A 19067-nucleotide genomic window follows, 5' to 3' on the forward strand; every position below is an offset into this window, starting at 1 on the left:
AACTCCCACATCCTTCAGGTTCTGGGGAAAATTAGCTTCTAGGAAGCTAAATCTCCTCATCTGTAATAACTCATATAGAGTTGTTGTAAATATCCAGGAAAGCATTTATGTGGAAGCATTTAGCAATCATAAGTGCAGTGTAAATTAGCTCCATTACCATTACCAAATATGACTAGATGGTAGAAGGAAAAGATAACGAAACGAGAGGTGAAAAGAAAAAAAATAACCGAAAAAAGTATTCTAGAGTTTCTCTACCCACTCAGAAATAGAATAATATATAGTTTTTAAGAAATGTGGATCTCTACTTTTTCCCATTACATTCAACTCAAATCCTCAGCCCATATAGCACAGATCCTTTTTGCCAATGAGACAGAAGTCGTTTATCAACAGACAGCAAATACTGTTTATTGCAGACTTTCCAGCTGACTCATGTGAAAAAGGCACTATGAAAATTAATGAATCTAGATAATTTCTCTAAATGATTTATGTTAAAATATACAACATTCTTACATAACATCTGTTTTATATATGTGAAATAATATAACATTTAATGACAAAAATTGTGTTTCCAAAAATAACATTTGTTGAAGGTTAGGTATCTTTCTTTTCTCTATGTGGACTCTTTCACAGGATTAAAATATGTGTAAATTAAGTGCTTCTTATTACCAGAAAGACTTGACACAGATAAACACATAAAATGGCCCCATTTCCTTTTAACTACTTATATCAACATTCAGAACTGAGGCTTTCATTAAGCAAAATACTGTAATGCACATCAATGCAGACTACTTCCTTTGCTAGATTTTGAGCAGACATGACCTCTTTCCCATTTGTGCTTTCTCATATATAAGAACACAGTATACATAATAAGCAGAATATAAACTAAATCAAAATACAAGCTACACAAGGAATTGCAATTGACAGAGCCACGACAAACTGTCTTGAGAATGCTCCATAGATTGATATTTGCATGTCCAAGGTATGGCTGTACTTTACAGTTCATTCAAATGTTTTAATTGTTTTAAACTGTTGGCATTAAGAACTTTAAATAAATCTAAATATTCTTCCATTGATTATGTCAGAGAAGAGACCTAAGTAAGCAGAGGCTAGCCTACAGTGAGCTACGCCCTGAATGACAGACACTATATTCACAGGCACAATCGAAACTGCTTAGATTTTGAATCATGGACAATACTGTTGCTTTGTTGCAGTGAAGAACTCCACCACCATCAAAACAATTCCTGCTTATACCCCGGGATGGGGGTTGAATAATTAATCTAATAAAGGAAACTTCACCTTGGTAAAGTAAGAAAAATATTTTCCAAGGTCAAAAAATTCAGTTTTAATTTTTTCAGTTTTAATAAAAATAATGCGCCTAGAAGCAAATCCTGTGCTCACTCAGGTTTGCATGGGTTTTTTAGGGCGATAAATTATACCCAGAAAAATGAATCTGACATTCCCTTCAAGACTTCTTAAAACAAAGCATGTTGGAATAATGCCAAAAACAATGGAGTTTAAAAACAAACAAACAAATTAGTGACTGCTTCCTTCATCAAAAGATTCCACTCCTGAATCACTAGCAGCAGCACTGATTTTTTCCTGTCGTCTTCTCATAATTTCTTGTAACTCGGAGCTGCCACTGCTATCCTGAAAGATAAATAGTTCAGACAAGATGGTTACTGAATCGTGCAGGCTGCAGGTCATATCATGAAATGGCTCAGGACAAAAGTCTACTGTGGTTTTCTTCGAGTATCTCTTTAGGAAAGCTAACAGCTCCCCTTTTTAAGTGAAGCTTCCGCACTTCACTCATATATCACAGTAATAATTTTTCATTTTGTAAAGTCTGTTAAGGCAATTCACCCACCAGGCCTTTCACTAGAACGTGATAAAGATAATCAATAATGTATGTGTAGTACTCTAGGTTTGCTGAGAGGAAAAAGAGGATATGTGTACAATAAGCATAATAACATGGTAAATTATCAAAGAACTCTTTTGGGATCAAACAAGATACTGATCTGCCTTTAGAAGATTTTAACTCAGGCCAGAGTGGGCTCAGAATTCACCCAGTTTCCCCTCCATATAGTTCTGACCCTCCGATCATGCTGGCTTTCCTTTCCCATCAACTGAAGTCTCTGGCAACACAGGCGAATAATCTAAAAGATTAACTAGATCCAAGGAAAGGGTGAGGTGGTAGAAGGTGGCTGAGGAACATGAAGAACCTCAGGTGGTCAGCCTCTGCCCCAGTTCCCATCCGGAGAATAGGAAGAGAACAAGAAGCAAGAGGCCATCCTGAAGTGGGTGGTGACAGCAAATGACAATCATGATAGGCAGGTGTGGGATGAAGGAATTCAGAAATTTTAGGAATATGAAATTTTCTAACATGCCTTGAAGAAGTCATTATACACTCTCAACAAAATTAAATATAGTGGTAAAACTGCTTGAGAAAAATATATAATCCTTATTAACATTCAACATATGGAAAGTAATCAAACTTTAATATGGAGCCTTCAAGATTAAAGTTGTAGGGAAAACCTCCAAGGGAAATATAATTTCTCTGGATTCAGAATGGCTACGGGGTGATATGCATGAAGTGAGAATTATTTAACTGTTGAATTTATAGAATATACCTGCTAGAGATGATCATGGATCAATTTCATGCCAAAGCCTACATTCTTTCATTTGAGTCCAAGTATAATTTTCATGAAACTATTAAGAACTGTGAGATGTAACAGTTGGAAACTACTACCCATACATAGCACATTTTAAGTCTAAAATAGGATATTAGAAGCTTAGTATAAACCAATCTAGAAAACATGGACTCTCCTGCTTTCATACAGACCATTGTGACTAAATACTTTTCAGGGCTCTCTATTTTCAGTGATCTCTACCTAATGTATCTTTCCCGATTATTGAGATGTATTACTAGACCTAACACACAAAGCCAGGGTTTTACAATCTTATAACCTATACACTATGAGAATCTCAAAAAATATATATTAAGACTAGGCGAGTGTTCTGGCCTCTTAAGGCTCTTACTCAGAAGCTAATTTCCACTGTTACGTCAAAATTAAATTTCCTATAGAAGTAGAGAATACATATAAAATGAGAACATTATGCTTTTTGTTAAGTGTCCAAAAGTATGTGCTCAAGCTTCACGTCATATGAGCATTTACAACAAATTAACCTTCCGGAAAATGTCATTGATGATCTCAGTGACAAATTTACAAAAGCAGAGTTAAATTTAATTCAGCTCTGCTAAGAAAGGGAAATTGGCCAATATGGACATAAACAGTTATTCCCAGAGCTTTCAATTTGCAGAAAAACACCACCTTAGGTTGACAAGTCATACCTCTAATGCAGCTTTTTGTACAGTGATTTGGCTATAGACTCTCGCCCCTTCAGGGCAGACTGTCCTCAGTTCATCCTTATTGAGAGAGAAAAGTTGTGCACCATTTAATACTCCAAGACTATTGACAGTCCTGAAAGAAAGAAAAGAAAAAGAAACTGAGCATTAAAAATATTGCCTGCAAACAAAGGAGAAAAGTATCTGTTCCTGCCAGTAACTTCTCTTTTCTAAGTGTTCCATACCCTGGAACCCTTATTAAATGCCAGCACAGTCTTTATAGTCAGGGCAATGACAAGCTTCTTTCATGATCATGACCCCGAGGCTATACAGATTATTAATTACAAAGTATCAAAAAGGAGCCAATTGGGTTTAGGGTCATTGTTTAATACCAATTCCTTGGGATTTGGTGTTTCATAGAAGGAATAGATCACTTTCTAGTAACCTGGCAACTGACCAACCATTGTACCTCATTTTTCAATCATGCTGGGTAGGTGAGTTTATAATATGTCAAGGTTCCTTGAATATGTATTATTCTAAGAGTTCAATGTGCCTACATGTGAAATGTTTATAGACTTTTATATAGACAAATAGAACCTTTACTATGGGTTTATTAAAGGAAAAGTTCTATTAAGATTATAATTGATGCTAGGTAACACTGTCTATTTTTTATTTGCCAGAGACACTATAACCTGCAGCAGGAGGAAAACTTATGCTGTATGTCCTATGTGGTCTAGGAAGTTCTGCTAAGACCATGGTCCTACCTAGGTTACATCAGAGTAATCTGATGGAGAAAAGAAGCTACGGGCCTGAAAGCTGCTGACAGTTTGCTTAAAGAACTAATAATGAACAGATACTACCAACTCGAGAATGGGGTGGCATCAAATGATAATTACCTATGCTTATTTTAGTTCTTTCTCAGCTATGAACAGCTATAGTGATTTCTTGAGTATGGCACAAAGTATGCAGTCTGTGCCCTTATGTTTTTTAAGAGTTATCTGTGACATCTAAGTAAGCAAATTGAAAACAATGCATGTTGTACACACAGAATTGCAAGGTATTCAGAGAGAGACTTACACAGGGTTGAATCCCTTTGACTGTAACCACGTCTTCACGTCCTCTGGTGTGGAGTCGTAAGTGATATTGATAACTCTCACGTTCTGCCGGGGCACATGGAATTTCTTCTGAGCGGCACTCCGACCAATGGTCAGTCTGTGGATGAGTTCATCCTGCACTTCCTCCATCTGAGATTTCCTTCCTAGACACCAACAGGGAGTAGGCTCTTTTTGAAAATCCCTAATATTACATCACCCTCTCTAGAAGCCAATCTCTATAATCCTTTGACCCCAGGAGGACCTACAATCTAGTGTTCCTACCATCTTTCCTCACTTTTATCCTCGCCTGGTATAAATTCCATGATCAATTATTAAAATAACTCCCTGGCTCTTCTCTAGTCACTTCATTGTACTCCTTTGGCAAAACCCCAATCCTGGTTAAATCTAACTTTCTGCGTATTCTGTGCCTGCACCTGCACAGCTGAATATAACACAACAATGCTGAATGATCTCATGTTAAATTCATGATTATGAACCTTAACTTGGCGTTAATGCTTCCTGACAATCATACTACATTTCTTTAGACTGGTGGCTCTCAACTAGGGACAATTTTGGCCCCAGAGGACATTTGGGAATATCTGGAGACACTTTTGGTTGTCACAATTGAGGAAGAAAAAGGGGAAAGGCTGCTGCTGTCACGCAGTGGGTAGAAGCCTGGGATGCACAAAACATTCTATAATATCAGCCTCTCCTACAGCAGAGAATAACCCAGCCTCAAAGGCCAAGAGGGCCCGGCTTGAGAAATCCTGCCTAAGGTCATGTAACTGCCCACTGTCTTAGACAAGTATTGAATATATTCTACTTTCTCTCTACAAACCTCTAACCCTATTGCCCAATCCTCACCTTGAGCTGATGATCTCATTTCCTAATTTATGAACAAAAGAGTTAGAAGAAAACCTCCGTAAGTTCCCTTACCAGCACTTTCCCCATATGCTTTGCTTGCCTTTCTATTATGTTATATAGGAAATGTTTCCCTGCTTCCAAGGCTAACCCTCCATGTATGCACTAGGCCTCAAGTTCTCTGCCTATTCAAATAGTCATTTCTCCCTTATTTATCCTGTTATTAATTTTCCTTCTTCACTGAATCAGTTCATCAGCCTGCAAACATGCTATTATTTTATGATTCTGTTACCTTTAAACAAGCCCTTTTTACCACGTCCTTTCCCAGCTACTGGCCATTTTTCTGCTCCTTTTACGGCAAAAGTCCATGAAAAGTTGCCTGTACTAGTGGACTCCAATTCCCATTCTCCTATTTTCTCTTAATGTCATCAAAATTCAATTTTGCTTTTCCCCCCATCTCTCTACTACACTTTGCTAAACTCCAGCCAATTCTTTCCCAGCTACTATCTCATTTAACCTGTCAGCACACATTTGAAGCAGGAGATTCCTCCTTGAAATATTTTCTTCCTGTGGCCTTCAGGATACTACAGTCTCCTCACTTTCCTCCCATGTCTCTGGATTCCCCGTCTCTGGATCCTCTTCTGAATATTCTCATCTCTCCAACTAAGTAATATTAAGGTGCTCTAGGGGACAATCCTGAGACTCATCTCTGCCGGCACTACCTCCATCAATGACCACTGTGCTTAGGTCCACGGCCATTTAAAAGATGATGGTTATCAAATTATTTTTCCAGTTCTCTTACTCGGAACTTAGGTCCATATATGTTGTCTACTTGATATATTCATTTGGATATCTGCTAAATAGCTCAAATGCATGTCAATATAGCATCCCAAACCAGACTTCCTGATCTTCTTCCTGAAGCTTGCTTTTATAAACTCTTAGACTTGCTTTTTAGACTTCTCAACTCACTTAATGACAATTCTCTCTTTCCAGTCTGGCAAAATATCACGGAGCTGCACTTGATTCTCTGTCCTATGCTATATCCAATTCATTAGCAGATCCTATTAGTCTGACCTCATAATGTATCCAAAATCCAATGATTTCACTGTATTCTTTCTGTTGTCAGCTTGGTCTGAGTCACCAGCCTATTAACAGATCTCTCTGCTTCTACTCCCTACCACCCTACCCCTTTCTCTTCATTCTCTTCTCAATATAACAACTAAGTGATTCTTTTAAAATGAAAGTCAGGCCAGGTGGCTCACGCCTGTAATCCAAGCACTTTGGGAGGCTGAGGCAGGCGGATCACAAGGTCAAGAAATTGAGACCATCCTGGCAAACATGGTGAAACTCTGTCCTACTAAAAACACAAAAATTAGCTGGGCATGGTGGCGCGTGCCTGTAGCCCCAGCTACTCGGGAGGCTGAGGCAGGAGAATCGCTTGAACCCGGGAGGCGGAGGTTTCAGTGAGCCAAGATTGCGCCACTGTAGTCCAGCCTGGCAAGAGAGCAAGACTCCGTCTCAAAAAAGAAAAAAAAAAGTAAGATGTTGCAGCTCCTCTGCTCAAAACATTCCCAAGTGATCCTAATTACTCCCAGTAAAAGGCCCTAGAAGACCTCCACCTCTCTAAAGCCACTCCACAACTCTTCTGGAGCCCTTCACTCTTGCTCCCAATGGCTCCCTTGGCACTCTTCAAATTTAAAGGCTATTCCAGTCTCCTCTGCCTGGAATGCTTTACCCTGCGTCTCCACATGGCTTATTCCTCCCCACCTTTATATTTCCCCCTGATGTATATAAAATTGCAACCCCTCCCCAAAAGCACTCTCTATCCACATAGTTTTCTTAGTCTCCAAACCACTTACCATCTTCTTCATAGATAGTTTTGTCTATCAACCTAATTGTTTTTTTTTGTTTTGTTTTGTTTTGTTTGTTTGTTTGTTTTTGTGAAATGGAGTCTTGCTCTGTTGCCAGGCTGGAGTGCAGTGGTGCGATCTTAGCTCACTGCAACCTCCACCTCCTGGGTTCAAGCAATTCTCCTGCCTCAGCCTCCTGGAGTAGCTGGGACTATAGGTGTGTACCACCATGCCCACGCCCAGCTGATTTTTGTATTTTTAGTAGAGATGGAGTTTCATCCTTTTGGCCAGGATGATCTCAATCTGCTGACCTCATGATCCGCCCGCCTCAGCCTCCCAAAGTGCTGGGATTACAGGCATGAGTCACCACGCCAGCCAACTTAAATCGTTTTTTAAACTACCTCCTTTCATTAAAATATAAGCCTGAGGAGAAAATGGACGCTTCCCTTTTTTTTGTTTGCATCTATATCCTAACACCTGGAACGGTGCTTTAATTCAGTAACTACTTGTTGACTAAACAAGCATTCTGCTGACTTTTTCACTGAGACTTTGAGAATCATCATGTACAAACCCCTTAAATAATCAGATAAGAAAATGAAGGCCAAAAACAGAGAAATGATCCGTCAAAGTCACATTTCAATTAGTAGAATAATTTAGCTAGAATTGGATCTTCTGACTTTCAGCACAGGGCTGTTTTATAGCCAAAGTCATTAAAATCACCTTTGATTAACTTCCCTAGCTACTCCTTTTTCCTAGTCATTTGTGCTAATGGAAAAGATGTGTGTGTATATGAACATACTGTCATGACAAAAATAGGAAAGACATAAAAGTATGGGAAGGGGAATAACGTGTCTGTGTATTTAAAAATATGTGTGTATCTATACATAGGTACATTACCTTGTTTGTTTTCACTTTCAAGAAATAAGAACAATCTAAGTTGGCAAGTGACAATAACCTCATCACTCATGGAGCTTTTTGTGACCAATGTTCTATGATTTTTTTCCCCTAGGGAAAGGGTTTTAGAAAGTGTTTGGTGCCCCTGGGAAATAAGGGAAAGTGTGAATAGTGTTATTTCAGTCTAATTTTTTTAACGCTTCAAGTATCTAGGAAATCTTTTGAAGGAGAAGTCAAAAAAGGGGAAAACGGGAGGGAGGGAGGAGTAGGGGGTGCTAGAGAGACTGAGAGAGAGAGAATACTATTGATTGCTACATTTAAGTATACATTACATGCATTTCATTAGTTACCTTTTAAAAAATCACTACATCAAACTGTCAAACAGCACATGAGTGCATCTCAAAGGAATAAAAAATAAAATGTATCACCACATTAAAAGATTTGGTTTCTTATCTGCTGACTTTGCCAGTATATCGATCATCACCAGTCTGCAGCATAGTTTTCTTCCAGGAAGCACAAAAAAAAACCCTCCACCTAACGTGTTCCTGGGCTTTTGGTTTCCATTTCCAATGTTCTAACACACAACAAACCAGAATAACTTTACACCTTTCTAAAATAACACTCTGATTACAAAAGATTAAACTCATATAAAAGGACTAGCATTTCAAAGGAAATGGGAGAAATACAAAGCAACTAAAGTGTTGGTATCTTAAAAGGGATAAAAGGAGAACCTTTTGGGATCCTGCGATAAAACAGTCTGAATAGCTTCTATGACACAAGGCTTCGCAGCTATTTTGAATAGGCAGCACACAGACTTCCAGAAAAGGGCTTCACTCTTGCCACTTGCTACGTTGTAAAAACAGGCATGTTGGCTTTTTCCCCCTGTTCATACCTGCTACTTGATGGATTTCTATGAGTATTTACTTCCTAGTTCCTTCCATTTTATTTTTACCAGAAGTTTAGGCAGTAAGCAGAGAATGTGGGTAGCATGAGTAGGCGTATTTTGAAAGAAATCTGGCTATCAATAAACACACACTGAAATATGTGTACTGTCTGGTTCTAAACGAACATTAGGCCCCAACATTCATTCAGAAAACAACAGTTCTGCAATAAAGTTATCAAGAAATATTTGTTTCATAAAGATAAATATATTTATTTAACGCCAAACTGTATTTCTGAGATATTTTAAAAAGGAACTTACATAAGTTGCAAATATATTGTAAGATTTTTATTGCTCTAAGGAAACAAGTATGTGTGTTAATTTTGGGAGAGATGTTTATATTTTATACACCAATGCCACCCTTTGACTTATGAAAAACAGACTTGAAAATGATGAGTCACAATTATCAGGAGAGTTCTCTATCTTTAAAAGTATGCAAACTATGCCTCTTTCCCACTAGGTTATTCTTGGTTTCTCAGAGCGAACAAAGAACAGACTGTCCTAACCCACACACTGCTCCAAATGGCGACTGGATGCCGATGAACTCTGATCCTAGCTAGGCCTGGAGAAAGAGTCCCACCATGTCAAAGATGACTATGCTGACGTCTCTACAGAGGGAAATGCTATAAACTTGTGGGAAGAATAAAGAAGGGAACAGTTATTTCTAAGAGGAAGTTTTCTCCTTAGGGAACTCAATAAAAATATTTATAGAAATTTCTCATCTTAAAACTATGTCTTTAGTGTCTTTGAAAAAGAAAGCTCTTTTTAAAAACTCCATGTAATTTTAAAAACTTAGTAGGATATTCTATTTTATTATGATTATACACACTCACACACACAGTTGTTTTTGCCATACAGAAAGAGCTAATCACTTTCCAAAACTTCATTTTTCCTTTAGTTTTCTGGTAAGATAGATATGACAGTCATTTAAATTGGACATACCGTGGGAGAAAAATCAATGAGTAAAAGTAGGCTTATGCTTATTGCATTTAACCAGAATTTTTAGAATTGTTAAATAGTAATAGTTTTAGTGTCTTTTTTATTTTTTAATTTATCAAGAATGTCCACAACTGAACAGATGTGTGGCAATGACTTACTGAGGTGAGAAAAACAGGAGGAGTGAAAGATTCAGTAATCTAGTTTTCAACATAAATAGAAAGCATCCAATCTCAGCTATAAAGTTAATAGCTCCATACTGGTATCTGGATGTCAGAGATGAGTTTTAATATGATGACTAATTTGGGAATCATTCTTTTCCCAACGATATAAACAGTACTGAAAGAAATGGAAATAGAATGAACTACAGTAAAAGTATGTTTATGCGGAAAATGAAGGCAGAACCCTAAGAGACCCACATTGAGGGAAAGATAGATATCCGTCTCTCTCTCTCTGCCTCTCTGTCTCTCTGTCTCTCTGTCTGTCTCTCTCTCTCTCTTTCTCTCTCTCTCTCACACACACACACACACACTTTATATACTTTTGTCATATTGAGGAAATATGAAATATCCTCATAGCTCTGGTTTTCCAAGAGTTTTTACATATCAAGTATAGATAAAGCAAAGTAACTTTGTAATACGTTTAAAACACCAAATTTGGAGATTAAATTGACGTGCCATATACTACAAGGTTAAACAAAATTTATCTTAAAATTACCTGCAGTTTTCAAAATATCTACACCACTATTGACCAATAATACAAATAAGGATAATCCAAAGTTGGTCATAGTGTCTTTTTAGTTTATTTAAATATGGTTTTCATAGAAACCATTTATATGAAACATCAAATTTAAATTTATGAAAATATGGCACTGAAGTGTAAGTCACATGAAATTTGAATTTGGAGGGTAAATCTGTGACTACTATTGGCCGGTGATTATATTAACATGGTGTGATTGTGCAGCTACTGTGAATAGCAAGAGGAAGAGAAGTAGGAAGGTTATGATGATGATGATGACGATGACAGCATGTAGTTAGTGACTGCGTATTATGTGTCATACAGAGGTCAGAATCAGTCAGGGGTTTTCAACCTCAGCACCATCGACATTTTCGGCCAGATAACTCTGTTTGTTGGGGGCTATCCTGTGCATTGTAAGTTGTTGCTAAACTTCCCTGGTCTCTACCCATTAGACATCAGCAGCATCTCCCCAGTTTTGACAACCAAAAATGTCTTCAGGCTGTATCAAATGTCCTCAGAAGGACAGAGAAGAGGACAAAATCGCTCCTGGCTGAGAAGCACTGAATTAGATGTTTTCTATGCATTATCTCATTAAATCCTCACACTTATCCTATGAAGCAGATACTATTATTTTTCTCCACTTCTCAGATACTGAAGTGCTGAGAGGATAATTAAACCACTGAAGGTCAGGCAGCTGGCAAGTGCTGTTTCACTACACAAATTCCAGGACGTCTGGCTCCAGAGTCTGCATTCAACCATCATGATAGATTGGAAAAGGAGTAGAAAGTCATGCATTAGAGAGCGGAGAGAATCCTTCCTGTTTCTCAGAACCATGTAGATGATGAGAAACCAGGTGAAAATCTTTGCAATCTATTAAGTACCATGCAAGTATAAAGGACTATTATTTATATTTAATACAAGTAGAATCAACAGTGAACAATATTTTACTTAGTAGTGCTTTTAATTTGCAGAAGACATTTTTTGCCTCCCTGGGAAACTTACGGTCCACTGGAAGTTGTTTGTGTCTCTGGCTGTCTCGCATGATATTGACACCACTGTCACTGGAGCTGCTGTTTTGACGTGTTACATTTGCTGGGACCTTTGACACAGGAACAGGTGCTGGAGTGGAAGGGGGAAGGGGGACAGGAACAGGAGCTGGTGTTGGAGGAGGTGATGGAGCAGGGGGAGTATCAGCTGGTCTTGGGCCATACTCCATCCTTTGTTTCTATAAAAAGGCAAATAATCAACTTAAAATTTAAAAAATATAAACCTAGGCTAGGAAAACAAATTATACATCGATAGGACATTGTTAGCTATTTTTAAACTTACTTGCAAACCCATTACAAATTTATCTGTAATCCTATATGGTATAATGACCATTAAAAATGGTATCTTAAACATTCTACATAATTTGTTCAAAGTCAAAATGTCAGTTAAGGAGTCACAAGGCTACGTCAATAGCAAATAGTAGTATTATAATAATAAATGTCAAGAAAACTGAATTTGGGCTTGGAATCACACAAGACCAGGGGAGGTAGAAAGATTTATAATTATTTTTAAATTTATGCTAATAGTAATTTGCAATTGCACTGGAAGTCTAAATGTCAATAGCATAAAGCATCACTTACTCATTTTAAATGTATGCTATATTCAAAGATTTTAAATTCTGTTTCCAATAAATAATTTTAAAATATTGGTATTATTTTGTTCAAGGCATAACTTTTTCTGCCAGCATCTTAATGCTAATTTATTAAAATTAGAAATTTCCCTCGTTAAAATGGAAATGTCGTGAGGTGGATGGTTGTGAGGATAATGGTATGGTTTTTAAATGTTTATGATTGCAACTCACAAAGGAATACTAGAAAGGGACCTGTGGCCGTTTGTATTAAAAAAGGTAGGTGTGACAAAATGCTTTTCAATAATTTTAAAAACATGATTGTTAGGCATACCTATAAAACAGCATTTGTGAATATTCCTTATGAAAGCACACACAATAGTTAACACTTTAAATCTAAATAAAATAATTTTAATAGGTAACGCATTGTGAGAGGCTCCAAATTCTCAAAAGGCACATTTTCTTTTTAGAATCAAAGATACAGGGCAATTATTTGTAATTAAGGCAAAGTTTAGATACTGCACTGGCACAATTTTAATTATTCTAATTTAGGATTAGCATATTACATGCAAAAAGACCTTTTGGTAATCTGGTCCTTTGATTAGAACAGTATTTAGTTTTAAATTCTAAAATGGCCCAAATATCAGGTAATATTGATTTTAAGAGAGTCCTCCCAATTTCCACAGAGATCAAAAACAAAAATACACACCACACACAGACACATCACTTTTTCATTAAACTATTACTCAAAAACAACACATCAACCTTCATCAGTCACCTTCATGGCAAATGACTAACACCTGTGGAAACCGATGTGGGAAGGAGCCCTCATTCTTTTCAGCTCTTTCTTTCAAATCTGCCACTCACCGACCAGTGGGATGGGGTCGAGGAAGTGGGAAGTGTATTAGGAAAGGATGGAAGTATATCTGAAAGGAGTGTTTATAATGCTGGTAGATGCTGAGGGAAGAAGGAGGGTAAGGAGGAGAGAGGCAGGACAGGAGGGAAGGAAGGAGTAGAGGGTAAGATTCTCAGAGTGAAAGAAGGGAGTTAGGTGGGACGGAAACTGAGTTTCTAATCCCCTTAGCATTCAAGGCTTAGAAATATTTCTAATGTATTCAATACTGTATTAGAATAAAAGAATGAATTGTTATAATTATTCCCCACAAAACAATCTTCCTATATTTGGGCCAATAAAATACTTAAAGCAGTCAAAATACAGCAAACATCACCAGAATGTAATACCTAGCACACACAAAAGGCATCTGATTAATGTATACGCAATGTTCCCTTGGCAAGAATGTCCTCTGCACATAATTTCATGAAGGGCTAATGAATTCTCACATTAGTGTTTCAAAAGCATCATAGTTTCAATTATTGTTTTTAAAACCTAAACAAACAAAAATGCCATGAGCCCTGCTTTCCATGACATGATTCATAGTTTTTGCTTTTGCTAGTCATCAAATACTACTGTGAGAAAGTGAATAAACTGTGTTACTGTCACAATCAAGCCTGAAAACAAACTCACCAAATGTTCTGTGCCTTATTTCATTCATGCCATTGTTACATAATGCAACTTTATCAGTATGACCTAACAAAATAATAGGTTTAAAATACATATTTGATTAAAGAAACCCATATGAAAATGTATGCCATAAATTATATTTACTTGCATATTTTCCTCTTAGTCATCTCCTCCTGCCCCATGTTTCCAACCTCTGACATGAAAAGGGGGGAAGTACTTTCCTTGAATCGTGACAACTGGTTCTGAATGGCAACCAAGACAGCTCTTCCACGGAAACTGTTTGAAATTCTTCATGTGGAAGAAAAAGAATCAACACTGACTCCTTATGTCACTTTTCTGTGTCCCTCCCTAGCTTCTCTACTCCTCTTTACCTACCACCCAACTGCTGCTCTCCCTTTCCTTATGTTTGTCTCTTGGCTATTTTTTGTTGAAGCCACAGAATTAATGATTCCAATGTACCTCAGTCTATGGAATGTCTTGGAGAACAGAAGGGCACTCTGAACATTTTTCTCCTGAACCAAAGGTACTGAAGCTCCAAATTCAAAAAAGAAATTCTGACCAACTGTTCTTGGTTTGCCTGAGACTTTCCCAGTAATTAACACTGAAAGTCCCACATCTTCACAAACCCCTCAGACTCCCCAACTAGGAACTGGGAGGGTTGGTCAGCCTGGTGTGGACCTACTTTTGCACCCAACTGTCACTTCCTTACTCTTGCCTGTGATATCCCACAAATACAAAGTTCTGTTAGAAGTAAAATGTATCTTTTTGTCTTTCTTTCTCTGAAAGAAGGCAGAATTAATAGACCCCATAGAAAATTTACTTTCCTATTTATAATTAAGTTGGAATGAGTCACTTTTCTTTAGCAACTTCAGCTGAGTAGAAATTCTAAAGAATTAAAGAATGCTATTGAGAGATAAGGTCCTGATTCATACAAGATGCTGCTTCAGAGGGGAAATTATGCAAGTAAGCTCAACAAAGCCATTAAAATTGAACTGTTCTTAAATATTTAACCTACTCTAAATTACACATTTTTCCTCTAAATTTGGTTTCTTTGGAACTCTGCAGTGAAAACTAAGCACAGCTGGAACATTTGGAGGGTGTTAAGTCCAGAGACTGAATCCAAAAAATTATATTAAAAAGAAGTGCCATGAGGGAACGAATGTGGGTTACCTCCGACAGCTCGCCAAGTAATTGCTATTAGGAAAATGGAGCAAATCACATCAAATGAGAAAATTAATACAGGAAATGGAATTACAATAACATCAATTATAATTCACATCAAATATCAGAAAGAGTAAATTAGTCTGACAGTAAAATTACATGCCCACAATCAACCAGTGAAGGAGCCTGTAAATCTGTAATTAATTCCCATCACTATTTAGCCATGGGAAACTAATCATATAGATTCTACTACAGTAGAAACAGTGTAAAGTACTTCAATAGTAAGTATTTGTATGCTCAAGTAAAATACTAAGATATAGGTTTATTTTATTCTTATTGCTCATAAAGAATACAATTAGAATGCATTAAATGTAAGAGTAATTCTTGTTTAATTAGCTGATTTTACAAAAGGTAATACTGCATGCATTATGGTGTGATTTTAGTGAGCTTTAGTTTCACACTTTGTGAGCAGCCTGAACAAACACAGAATATTTAATAAAATTATGTACATGTGCATGTCAGACAGTAATTATCAATACTTTATATATGTATAAAAATACATATATATATTTAGAGTGGGTATTATTCAAATTATCATTAAGAAGTCTCTGGGAAAATGTCAATACATGTGGCAGAATAAAAAGTAAATATCTTTGTCTAAAAACCATGCCTATAATTAATGAGCAGAGTCTTCCGAGATTAATTTTTAAAAAACAGTTTTGAAGAACTGAATATTATCAGGAGCTTGGCCTGGCTGGAAGAGTATGAAGCCATCTTTGGTAAAATGGTCACTCTGTCCAGCAGTATCTAAATGTCTGGACTGAGCTTAAAAAATAGCACTAATAACATAGGCTGAAATTAGTAGTGTTAGTGGTTTAGTAATCACCTGTAGAAAATATTTCCACTTTTAATTTAGGGCTATAATGAATGAGAAGATTTTATACCTAAACTGGATTGTAGAGACCACATAACTGACTCCTTCTATTTTATGACCAAGCGAATTGGAACACAGAAATATAAAATACTCTCTTTAAGGACTAGGACCCTCATCTACCAATACCTAGATTGGGGCTTTTCTCATGGTATCATATTACAATATCTCTTGTTAGACAATAGAGAATATGGGAAATGTTTTGTTGAATTCGCATGATCACAGAGACTGGACATTCATAATTATTTGAATCTTGGTAGAGTAAGAATACCTATAATAATAATACATGCACAGATAATAATTAAGAATAAATGAAAGACTTCTTTAGTCAGTCCACTGGATATATAATAAATAACATCAGGGGAGGAGGTGATTTCTGCTCTTGGCATATAGCTTGCAAATTTAAATGGGCACAAGCGTAATTCTAGTAGATGAGCAGCCACAGGGCTAGAGGTCTGAGAATCAAGTCAAAATAAAGATCAGGAAACTTTATGTGGCAAGTAGCTTCCAGGTGGGGAGAAAGCACCCTGGATGTCCATCTATTGCCCGGCTAAAATACTATAAAGCCTTGGAATGCTCTACAACAACATTTTTATCAAAAGACGTGTTATCTCTCCATAATCTCTCCTCAGCATTGACTTCCTTTCTCTGTGGTTTATTCCATCTTTTATGTCAGTATCTTTTGTATATTTTTATTACTCTCCCTTTTATGTTTAAAACTTTGCTGAAGCCATGGGGGAAATACATTAGGTGGGAATGGTTGTCTTTACAGAGCTGTTAAAAACCACTTCAAATGTGAGGATATTAAATAGCCTGGACTCTCAGGGACACCAGGTGGCAATTCAACACCTATTCACTGGTGGTGCCTGGTATGAGCATCGCTGTTATCAGAACAGAATCTCTGATAAAAAGTGTGTGAACAATAGGCAAGAGCTGCACTTGTGCCCTTCACCCAGAAACTGCCATTATTTATATCAATTTCTTTATAGGAAATGTAAGGGCATAAGAATAAGAGTCACGACTGTGTCCATTTTTTAAACATTTGGTGACTCACAGATGTTGCATGGAAATAGTTTACATCTAATTCCCTTACTTCCACCACTTACAAAATGTCCTATTCTAAGTAAATCATATAATGTGGGTTATTTTCCTAAATTATAAAATAATGAAAGATACTATGGAATCCAGGGAATGGATACATAAGGCAAAAATCAAATTCCAAGGATTGTGACTGATCAGATCAACTTTTACCACAGTATAATGCAAAGTAAAGCTATTCTGAGAAAATACCACTTCAAACATTAATACAGAGAAAAACTATGGGTTTATACAAAAAGAGATGATAACCTTTTTTTTTCCTTCTTCTTCTTTTTCTTGTTTTGAGATGGAGTCTTGCTCTGTTGCCAGGCTGGAGTGCAGTGGCACAATCTCGGCTCACTGCAACCTCTGCTTCCTGGGTTCAAGCGATTCTCCTGCCTCAGTCTGCTGAGTAGCTGGGATTACAGGTGTGTGCCATCATGCCTGGGTAATTTTTGTACTTTTGGTAGAGACAGGGTTTTGCTATGTTGGCCAGGCTGGTCTCAAACTCCTGACCTCAAATGATTTGCCTGCCTTGGCCTCCCAAAGTTTTGGGATTACAGGCGTGAGCCATTGTGCCCACCCGAAATAACCTTTTGTAATCACTGCTCTCTAGAACAGCACAATGCAACACAGCACAGGCTCTGGATCCGGAGCACTGGGGCCCAATCCTGGCTTCATACAGCTGTATAAATCTGGGCAAGTTATTTCTACACCTTAGTTTCCCATGAAAAAATGTGCCTCCTTCACAAGGTTGTTATGGGAATTAAACGAATTTGGATTTGCCAAGTGCTTAAACAATGCCTGGCACAGCGTGAGCACTGGCCACTGGCATATCTTCTCTAGAGTGGAATATCTGTGAATGTTGTTCTCTGTGAATGTGAAGCCAACTTAAGTAATGAATCATTGCTTGCCTTTTGGCAGCATGGTGCAGGAATCTAAAATATTTTTGTTAAAAGAAGTTTCTTTGTATTTCTTCAAAGTTTTGATATCATTAGATGAGAGACAGATGGAAGGGAAAACAAGTGTGTGGGCTCTATCTGAGGAGGAGAGAGAGGGTCACACTGCTCTCGATACAGCAAGCATGCAGGAAGGAGCAAAGCATTGGCAGATGACCTGTGGACTCAAGCAGGCTTTCGGGAAGGATCTGCTTGGTGCTAGGCTTTCTATTGTTCTTTTTACCAAGCGTGTAAGATGCCAGTGCTCAATACGTATTTGTGGAATGAGTGAATAAAAAGATGAGTAAGACATAAAATTGTAATCCAGTTGAGTTTTATAAGGCTAGGGTATTAGGATCAGTGGAATCTATATAAATATTGTGGTATCTTAATTATCATTCTGAAATAAGTTACAGGATTTTTCCTTAGATATTTTAGATATGGGTATCCGGTGACACTGTTGTAGAGATATAAAAATGACTGGCACATATTTCCAAAGATGTTTTCTTTTCCATTTTCCTCTATTCTTTTTTTTTTTAAAGACTATATTATAAATGTTTTGAGAATAGGAATCCTTTTAGAGTAGGACTGATGCCAGGTAGCAGACAGCAAAGCAGACTGTGAAGCTTGCTTATTAAAATTTTACAAGGTCTTAGTGGTTTTGTTGAGCTCAGCCCAAAATTTTCAGGACGTGTTAAAAAGCAGATTGTTTTTAATACATTTTAAAAGTAAGGCCCTCAACCTGAACAGCATACGCTTCTGTATATACACAGAAAGCCTCTGTACACATTTCTACATACACCATTTCGTTTGTAGTTGCAATCAGAATTTTTAAGAATAAAGTAGCATAGTGTTGAAAAGTTTAAAACGAAATAGCCAAATAGGCAATCCCTATAAGAACCACAAGTTTCTATTTACATAAAGTAGCAAAATAAACTCCTGAAACTTGTGAACTCTTTAAAAAATGCCTTGGTTGTGCCAAAGTTGACAAAAATAAAAGATGAGGTTCTGTTTAAGAAAGGAGGAATAGGTTTGACATTCCCTGAAAATACTTTCCCTGCCTATGATATATATTAATAGTTTTGGTTCAGTTTTAGACAGAAGCAAACTTTTAAACGGAAAAGTCAACTTATGGCTCAAGCCAAGAATCAGAACTAAAGAAAAAGA

At 37.1% G+C, this 19067-nt stretch overlaps 1 protein-coding gene across 4 annotated transcripts in view; it reads right to left on the minus strand.

Annotated features, from left to right (window-relative positions):
* Positions 1-379: 379 nt before the first annotated feature.
* The window catches only part of EPS8 (epidermal growth factor receptor pathway substrate 8), a 171283-nt gene continuing 152595 nt past the window's right edge, over positions 380-19067 (minus strand). For 2 of the 4 annotated variants that reach the window (XM_010368476.2, XM_010368475.2), the window contains 4 exons: positions 11659-11881; positions 4421-4601; positions 3350-3479; positions 380-1647 (listed from right to left, as the gene is read on the minus strand). In XM_010368476.2, the coding sequence (XP_010366778.2) occupies positions 1534-1647; positions 3350-3479; positions 4421-4601; positions 11659-11881 (648 nt within the window). In that variant the 3' untranslated portion in view covers positions 380-1533. The remainder of the gene's footprint in view (positions 1648-3349; positions 3480-4420; positions 4602-11658; positions 11882-19067) is intronic. The other 2 variants (XM_010368477.2, XM_030939545.1) reach the window with 2 other exon arrangements.

The sequence above is a fragment of the Rhinopithecus roxellana genome, chromosome 10 (genome assembly GCF_007565055.1).
Source record: "Rhinopithecus roxellana isolate Shanxi Qingling chromosome 10, ASM756505v1, whole genome shotgun sequence".
Classification (NCBI taxonomy): Eukaryota; Metazoa; Chordata; class Mammalia; order Primates; family Cercopithecidae; genus Rhinopithecus; species Rhinopithecus roxellana.